This window comes from Apteryx rowi, unplaced genomic scaffold, assembly GCF_003343035.1.
Source record: "Apteryx rowi isolate R43461 unplaced genomic scaffold, aptRow1 scaffold_558, whole genome shotgun sequence".
Classification (NCBI taxonomy): Eukaryota; Metazoa; Chordata; class Aves; order Apterygiformes; family Apterygidae; genus Apteryx; species Apteryx rowi.
The window spans coordinates 67,161-76,835 of NW_020450825.1; the positions used below are offsets into that span (position 1 = coordinate 67,161).

Below are 9,675 nucleotides of genomic sequence, written 5' to 3' on the forward strand. Positions count from 1 at the left end.
TAGGTCACTTAAGAGCTGAGAGATTTCGTTTAGCATCCTTTCCAGATGAAAAGACAATTGCACCCATGTCCTCTGTGTGGACTGCAGGTGCTTCTGACCAACAAATTATTGTGTAAAAGAGGATCCTCATGACTGCTGCACTCTCCTCCAGCTATTTATTTTGTTTGTTTGTCTGTCTGTTGTAAAAGAAGAAGCCAAGAGTGCCATGTTTCAAGAATTCACATTGAATTAGATCTATGGTGGCTTTAGATTGAGAAAACTGTACCTTTCGGACTGCAGTTAGGTTAAGTCATAAGACCAGCACTGAGTCATGCATGGTCAGAATTCTCCCCCAAATTTGAGATGCTTCTGAAAGAAAAGCTGTACTTTAAATTTAGGAGTTTATGTACTTTCAGTACTTAAGGAGTTGAAGTTTCAAGAGTGCACCATTACTGGGCACCTACACACTTCAGTCCAAATCCCACCTAAAATACCTCGATGCTTTCATGCACATGGGTCGAACTGTCTTCTGTTTATTTGACAGCAGTATCTCATTCATTTATGAACTTTTGTGTTTTTATTATCCTTCTTCGACACTGGTAAATGTTTTTTGCAGTCCAGCTGCTTATCCCACTCTCCACTTCCATCTGTTAGCACTTGGCCTGTACTCAAACAGGATAACACTGCTAGCATTTTCAAGATCTTTCAGATGGCTGATTTTGGTATCAATGCAGAATGCTATCCCTGAAGCGCTACATCACAGCTTATCTCCAATAATGACCCATTATTTCTTATACTAAAAACTGGAAGTGACAGCGAGGTCACTTTCCCATGTGTCAAAACTCATCTTCTTGGTAGATATTTTATAGCATCTTTTTCCTGCTGATAGTCCAACAGTGTTGTTTTTCAGCCATTCATAGTTATGAAGAATATTTGAAAACAATATATAACAATATAATGCAGTTTGTTGCCAGATGCTCAGTGCTTCTATAAATAACAATCCACACGGCAGACCTTTAATAGTTACTTTCGCAATTAACAGTTGTTCTGAAAGTGACCTTGATTTTACTGACCACTCTTTAAACAGCATGATGTATTCAAGTAAGGTGGAATGCCAATGCAATTCAGGCTCATTTTATGCAAAAGAGTTGGTTACAACCCAGGGTCACTATTTCTGATTACCTTAATCCAACTCCTCAGAAGTTTGGTTTGCTTAATCGTTTCTCCTGGAAACTATTTGGATCCATGATTTTTTTTTTGTTTTTGTTTTCAGTTGTAGTACAGTAACTATGGAGCTCTGCTAACTGTTGGAAATTACTAATAGAAAAATAATTGAACGCCACTTCTACCACTATTGCTATTTTTCAGAGTATTTCTCTCATTTTTTCCCCATCCTTTGTTAAATTTACCCCAAAGCACATGCCCAACCAATGGAGAAGTTTCTTCTTGTTCTTCTTCGATTATATATTTCCACAAAGTATCTAGTGCATATTGGAGATTCTTTATTCAGCAGTACTTCCAAGACCTCAAGTACATACGCCATCCCTCATGAATGATGCTGTTTACCGGTGACTTCAGCAAAAGTTGCACTTTTAAAATGATTTACTCCATAATAATACAGTGAATATAGAAATAATAGAGAAATAATTCTATTTATACAATTCATCAGAGGCCAAAGTCTGACCGAGTCTTACACAAGTGCATCAAACAATTGCATTTTTCCATCAGTCTCTAGAGAAGCAAAGAATCTGTTTGGTCTTTTCTGACTTCCCACTGAAGCATAATGACATGAAAATGGCAGACAGTAAGTAGTCTGTACCATATGAAATCATACATGGTTAGGGACGTTCTTGCTTTGCAATTGGCTTAGTAGAAAATCAGCCTTAGCTGTTATGCCAGTAAAATCTTTGATACTGCGAAATATAACTTTCACAGAAAAAGCAGAATACCTTACAAATATCTTAACTGCCTTATAAATGAGATTTTGTCAAAATAGTATCATTTGTGAATATGTGGGGCTAGTCACTAATTCATTGTCATGCTTCTCTGCAAGTATCACACTGCAGTTCGATATTGTGTATGTTATGAGCTCACCACCTATTCCACAGAGTGAGAAGAGCCCTTGGGAGAGCTTTACACTTCATTTTAACCTAAGAAAAGCCCTCCAAATGTTCTGCACCTTCAGGACTGCCTGCTAACTTATGGGAGGAGTCATGCTCTCAGCCTTCAAAATGCTCCAGAATGAGTCAACCATGCAGCTGGGAAAAACGTAATGGGTATAATATAGGGTATAATGAGAACAGAGGGCAAAAAGGTTTGGGGGGGGGGTCCATTTGTACTGTATTTCAGTCTGTTTCTGTTGTTTTATAGGGGAATGTGGCCTCTCTTGCTTGGTTTAGTATCCAACCTTTACTACTTTTCCRTTTCTTCTCCTCCTCTAATAATTTGCTTGGTAGCATGAGATGGCATAAATTTTTACAGCTGCAAGGTCAGAGAACTATGTGCCGATCTCTGGTCATTATGTAAACTTTTTACTGATGGGAGGACATGATCCAGGCAATAATCAGTAGTTTTTCCTCTTACACCGTATCCATAGGACTCATATGAAAGATTAGGATGGCTCCAGACATACTTAATCGTTGATGGAAATGTATCTAATTTAATAATTTAAACTTTCTAAGGTGCTCCCCATAGCACACAAGAAACAGAATCAATATCCATAATGTATGACCATTATATATTCATATATTCATTTCAAGATGAGATAGTTATGCATTGGGTAGCTTAAGAAATACTTAAACATGCAACTGTATTTCCTAAGATGTTGGGGGGAAAAGTTAAGAAGAATTTAGGCTATGCCTGGGAAAGGGGTAGTGACTCATGCTCTCGGTTTGATCAAAACACACATCCTTTGAGGTACAGTATATAAACACAGTAATTAGTAACATACTGGGAAAAATCTCGCATGCTTTCTTTTCCTAGTGTGCTTGCTGCCAAAGCATAGCTCGGTATTAAATCAGGCCGGTGACAGAGTCAGGCTCTAAAAGTCATCACCGGCACTGCAACGCACGTATTAAACCGGGAACGGCCTTAAACTTCTTGGTTTGGGAGGGTGGACCCTAGGCACCAGGCGGGCTGGCCAGCAGTGTCTGCTGGCCCTTCGCCACACCACCGACCACGAATGAGCTGAGGGGCAGAGGCTTTTACACCTCATTAAGGTTTAATATTTTACTTCAGCAGCCTTCAGATAAGGCTGAGCGAGAGCCATTTTAATGCATCGCATAAAACACAGTGCCTGCGCGCGGAGATAGTTATAAAAAGCGGGGCCGCTCCAAGAATCAGACGCCGCGCATCGGTCCCCGCGATGCGGGCACTTTTAGGTATTTATTCAGCGTTCATAAAGTTGCTAGTCGCAGTCAGCCGGCTCCTGCTGCCCGGCCCGGCCCGGCCCGGCCCGGCCGTGACCCCGCACCCGCGGCAGTCCGCCCTCCACGCACCTGCCCGCGTCCCTCACCGCGGTGTCTGCGCAGCCCCCGCGGGAGCGGAGCCCGGGCGGGCGGCGGGGCCCCAGCTCCGGCCCCGCCCCCGGCCGCCGCTCCCGGGCCCGGCCCTGCCTCCGGGCTCGCCTGCCGCTCCGCCGGCAGCAGGGGCGGCGGCGGCCGCTGGGGGCTCGGCGCGGCGCTTCGGCGCTGCAGACGGGCACTGGCGCACGCAGTCACCAGGAAGCGGAGCGGCGGGGAGCGCTGCCGGGGCGGCGCAGCCCGCAGGACCGGCGCACCGCTGTGCTGCAGGGGGGCTGGCTGGCTCGCCCGCCGCCTCCCCGCCCCGAGGGCTATTTCTGCGAGTTGGCTGCGCTTCTCCGCTCCTTCGCCGGGCGTCCGGGGCTCTGCCCGGTGCTCCCCGCAGCAGCTTCCCCCGCGCGTAACTCCGGGAGCTGCTGGAGGAGGGCAGAGACCCGAAGTTGCGGCCAGCCCGAGTGAGAAGTAGCGGCAGCGCCGAAGGGGCCGGAGCCGAGAGGGGCCGGGGCAGCGCGCCGCCACCCGCAGCCGCTGCCAGCCGGGTCGAGTCTGGCCCGGCACCGCCGGTGCGGCCGGGGGACATCGCCAGGCACCGCGGCGGTAAGACGGGCTTAAACTTCGGGAAGCCGCGGCGCGAGGCGGCGGCCGCGCGTGGGGGAGGGGGCGCGGCCGGCCGTTACGGAGGAGTGAAACGGGCGCGGCGCAGCTCGCAACCGAAACTTGTTCAAGTTGTGCGGCCCCGGGGAGGCGGTAGCGCTGGGGGCTGGCGCCCTCTGGCGGCGGCGTGCGGGTCGCGCGGGGGAGGCGCGGCTGACGGTTTAACGGCTTCCGCGGGGGACCAGCGCCGCCGCCCTCAGGGTCCCGGGCGGGCTCCGGGATGGCGTCGGGGGCGACGTGCTTTTGTGGCTGATTTTTGACTCCGCCTCCACACGCACTCTTCACCTAATCATTTCGACGGCAGAATCACCCAAGAGGTTTAGGATTCTTTTTAATTAGAGCTCCGTTTAAGTCTGATGGCATGTTTCAGGTGCATTGCTTAGGTAATTCATGCTAGTGTGACAAGAAAACCTGTCCTGAGACCTTGCAGCCACTCAGGAAAAGATGAAATAAAGTGAGCTTAAGCGGTCAACCCGACTTTCTGCTTTGCCAAAGATAAATTTTGTGGAACTTTTGAAATGCACCTTTATATTTCCGTTAAAAATATATATATATATATATATATATACTCTCATCCTTCCTTAAAAGTTAGCAATTCTATGTGATTTAAGTACCTATAAAGTATGTTTTGACACATATACAGCTTCAGAGAACTTTTGTTTGTGTTTCCACAGAAAGAAACAACATGCAAAGTGGACAGAAAACCGAAACTGCTCTTTTAGCAAAAAGTACTGGCTTTCTGCCTCTATGTTTCCATTTGCTTCATAATGGGAGGCACAGGATTATTTGAATCACAGAGACAAAATTTGGGCATCATTGGCTGAAGATAAGATGAAAGAAGACTTGAAAATATGCCGATACTCTATGACTGCTAATTCAGACACATCTTTCACAAACAGAGGGGAACAGTGGTTAAAAACACTGCAGTTTCGTCAAAAGAAGCTAATGGAGGATTTCTGTTGATTTTTTTTTTTCCTTCCACTCTCCCATGAGAAAGAGAAAAAATATGAAGGAAAGAATCTGTATACAAATAGAGATAAGGGGAAGGCTGAAGAGAATCATAACTTAAGCTTCTGAGTCTGTTTTCCAAGTACTGTAAATTCCCTGATTCAACAAATGCAAAGCATTGTTTTGAATAAATTCTATGATTTTGTGATCAGTGGAGTTTTTTTGTCAGCCCTAGAAGTGGAATTTGACCCAAATGAAAGATTTAAAAAAGTAAATGTATGACTCTTAATTCCTAATTTCAAATCAAGTGGAAAACTCCAGAAAAACTCAGGAATACAGTGTTTCAGTCTCTCACTGTGTATTGTCAACCTGTGATTTATGTGAAAAATCTGAGTTTTTACTTTCCCTCTAGTTTTAGTATATATACTTTAATGTTGTATTTGAGAAAATTGTGAACAGACAAGGCACTTGTGATTTAACTTTTCAACAGCCACACTATTTTCAGTGTCATACCTCAGATTACCAGTAAACTGAGTATCTGTTAGAATTTACAGTACAAGCTAAGTCTTTTAAGAAAAAGAAAAAAGCCTTAAGTTTTGGGTTTTTTTTTAATAAGTGGATCGAAGTTTGCTATCTGAATATTGTGTTTTGTTAGGAAATGCATGCCTGGGGGAAAGGAACTGTCTAATGGATCATGGCTCTGATGTTTACAGGACACACTTTATTCCTAGCATTAATGATCTTTGCTGTCTTCACTTTTGAAGAATCAGTAAACAATTACTCTGACTGGGTGACTTTCATAGAAAATGTAGATCAGTACGAGAAACAGAAACTGCAAGATCTTAGTGCTGAGCAGAAGCTGAAAAAAACTGTTTTTCATCCAGGCTTGTATTTCGATGCTGAAGATGTCCAGGCATTGAGGCAGAAGGCTCATACAAGCCATTTGCATCTATTTAGAGCTATCAGAAGTGCGGTGACAGTTATGCTATCCAACCCATTATACTATCTACCTCCACCCAAGCATGTTGATTTTGCTGCAAAGTGGAATGAGATTTATGGTAACAATCTGCCACCTCTAGCATTTTATTGTTTGCTGTGCCCCGAAGATAAAGCTGCATTTGATTTTGTCCTAGAATATATGGATAGAATGGCTGGTTACAAAAACTGGTTGGTTGAGAATGCACCTGGAGATGAAGTGCCACTTGGTCACTCCCTAACAGGATTTGCCACTGCTTTTGACTTCTTGTATAATTCACTGGGAAATGTGAGAAGACAAAAATACCTGGAGAAGATACGGTCTGTAAGTGAGGAAATGTATGAGTACTCAAAGGTTCGTGCATGGGGAAAACAACTTCTCCATAATCACCAAGCAACTAATATGCTTGCTTTGCTTACTGGGGCCTTAGTTACAGGTGTGGACAAGGAACCTCAGGCAAATATTTGGAAACATACTGTTGTTGATGTGATGGAGAAAACAATGTTTCTGCTCAATCATATTGTAGATGGATCTCTGGATGAGGGAGTAGCTTATGGGAGTTACACAGCCAAGTCAGTGACCCAGTATGTTTTCCTGGCCCAGCGCCACTTTGGTATTAACAACTTGGAGAATAATTGGCTCAAAATGCACTTTTGGTTTTACTATGCCACCCTATTACCAGGCTTTCAGAGGACTGTGGGCATAGCGGATTCTAACTACAACTGGTTTTATGGTCCTGAGAGCCAGCTGGTTTTCTTGGATAAGTTTGTCATGAAGAATGGAGCTGGCAACTGGCTGGCACAGCAGATCAGAAAACACAGACCCAAAGATGGGCCAATGGTGCCATCCACTGCACAGAGGTGGAGCACGCTGCACACTGAGTTTATATGGTATGCTGCAGAACTCACTCCTCATCCTCCTCCTGACTACGGCACTGCTAAGATGCATGTTTTTCCTAACTGGGGAGTTGTTACGTATGGGGCTGGATTGCCAAACAGTCAGACAAACACCTTTGTGTCTTTTAAGTCTGGAAAACTCGGTGGACGTGCTGTCTATGATATTGTTCACTTTCAGCCGTATGCCTGGATTGATGGGTGGAGAAGTTTCAATCCAGGACACGAACATCCAGATCAGAACTCATTCACTTTTGCTCCCAATGGACAAGTGTTTGTGTCTGAGGCTCTTTATGGACCTAAATTCAGCCACTTGAACAACGTGTTGGTATTTGCCCCATCTCCTACAAGCCAGTGCAACCAGCCTTGGGAAGGGCAGCTTGGTGAGTGTGCCCAGTGGCTGAAGTGGATTGGTGATGAGGTTGGAAACTCAATGGGAGAAATTATAACAGCCTCCCAGTCTGAGGACATGATGTTTGTGAGTGGTGAGGCAGTATCTGCTTACACATCAGCAATGAAATTGAAAAGTGTGTATCGCATTTTGCTGCTCTTAAATTCTCAGACATTGTTAGTTGTGGACCATATTGAGAAGGAGGAAGACTCTTCTGTTAATTCAGTCAGTGCCTTTTTTCATAATCTTGACATTGACTTTAAATACATACCCTATAAATTTAAGAACAAATACAATGGGGCTATGATGGATGTGTGGGATGCCCACTATAAGATGTTTTGGTTTGATCATCATGGGAGTAGTCCTGTTGCTAGGATACAAGAGGCAGAACAAGCTGCTGAATTCAAAAAGCGATGGACTCAGTTTGTAAATGTTACTTTTCCTATGAAAACCACACTTACRAGGATTGTTTACCTTTTCTATGGCCCATATGTCAATGTTTCTAACTGCAGATTCACTGACAATGCAAAATCTGGATTTCAGATTTCACTCAATGTCAACAACACTGAAAATACTGTCTCTGTTGTAACTGACTATCAGGATTTAAAGACAAGATTCAGTTACTTGGGATTTGGTGGTTTTGCTAAAGTAGTTCATGAAAACAAAGTGACCAAGTTCGGTTTAGGTACTGAATCTATGGAAAAATGGATAAAAAATAATAGGATGGTTTTCCCATTTGGATTCAAAATGAACATAATTGTAGGGTTAATTTTGGGTGTTAGTTTAGTCATACTGGCTTTTCAGTGGCGGTTTTACATCTCCTTCAGTAAAATGTTGCGTTGGATCTTAATATTGGTTATCACTCTGTGGCTTATTGAACTGGTGGATGTGTGGAGCACTTGTACACAGCCCATCTGTGCAAAATGGAGCAGTGACATGACAAGGCTAGAACATGATAAAGGCAATAAAGTCAAACAATTAGAAGGAAACCCTGTTGTTTTGCCAGATGTTATCATTACTTCACTTCCTGGTTCTGGTGCAGAAATTTTAAAGCAGCTGTTTTTCAATAGCAGTGACTTCTTATACATCAGGATACCTACAGCCTATCTAGAAATTCCTGAGACTGAATTTGAAATTGATTCCTTTGTAGATCCATGTGAATGGAAGGTTTCTGATGTCCAGAATGGTCATTTTCGACTTCTCCATGGGTGGTTCCAGTCTCTAGTGCAAGACACAAAGTTACATTTACAAAACATTAATTTACATGAAGCCAGCAGAATTAAAATTGCTCAGCATTCTACCATAAGCAGGGACAAAAAGAAAAGATCCAAAAGGAGAGAATCTCTGTCAGAGCAAAGAAGCAGGGCAAGAACGAGTCAAGATAAAGATGCTGAATATATTAGGGAACTGAGGAGGCACCTTGTCTATTATCCTAATGCACGGCCTGTTCTCAGTTTAAGTAGTGGGAGCTGGACGTTAAAGCTTCCCTTCTTTCAGGAAATCCTAGGACCTTCAATGAGAGGTTTATATATAGTAAGGGACCCACGAGCATGGATTTATTCAATGTTGTACAAAAATAAGCCAAGCCTTTACTCCTTGAAAAATGTTCCACAACACTTAGCTGCAATGTTTAAATGGCAAAATGGTAAAGGAAAATGTAGTTTAAATGAAGGCTATGCCTTTGAATATGAATCACTAAGAAAAGAACTTTCAAATTCTAATTCAAATGCTGTTTCTGTGTTGTCCTATTTATGGCTAGCAAACACAGCAGCAGCACTGAGAATAAATGGGGACCTGCTGCCGACAAATTATCAGCTGCTCAAGTTTGAAGATATCGTAAACTTTCCTCAGAAGATGGCTGAAATGATTTTTGCCTTTCTTGGTGTTCCTCTTTCTCCTGCTAGCTTAAACCAAATATTATTTGCCACCTCCACCAGTCTTTTCTATCTTCCTTATGAAGGGGAAATTTCACCAAGCAGCATTCATGCCTGGAAACAAAACATGCCCAGTAAAGAGATTAGACTGATTGAAGATATTTGTTGTTCTCTAATGGACCACTTAGGATACCCAAAGTTTATAGAATAAATGCTGCTGGTCAGCAGGAATTTGCACTAATGATCTCTGACTCCCAATTTGTGGATAAGAATTAGAGAAGCTTGTTTATTCTTGTAAAATGTGTACAGTCTGCTACTTCCAGAGAGATTATTTTATGAAAAAGATAGTTGTTCTTGCTTTTTTTTCTTTTTTTTTTAAAAAACTTGTTTCTACTTTTGCTGCCTTTTAAATAAAGCTGTGTGAACCTTTACAGAACTA

The 9,675-nt window shown here is 43.2% G+C and overlaps 1 protein-coding gene across 2 annotated transcripts; it reads left to right on the plus strand.

The window, feature by feature from the left end:
• Window positions 1-3,648: 3,648 nt before the first annotated feature.
• Window positions 3,649-9,447, plus strand: DSEL (dermatan sulfate epimerase like). 2 transcript variants are annotated; one of them, XM_026081629.1, is made up of 2 exons: window positions 3,649-4,097; window positions 4,829-9,447. In XM_026081629.1, the coding sequence occupies exon 2, from the start codon at window positions 5,797-5,799 to the stop codon at window positions 9,445-9,447; it is 3,651 nt and encodes a 1,216-aa protein (XP_025937414.1). In that variant the 5' UTR covers window positions 3,649-4,097; window positions 4,829-5,796. The 2 variants fall into 2 exon arrangements, with proteins under 2 accessions (XP_025937414.1, XP_025937415.1); XM_026081630.1 differs by having other exon boundaries at window positions 4,833-9,447.
• The last annotated feature ends 228 nt before the right edge of the window (window positions 9,448-9,675 follow it).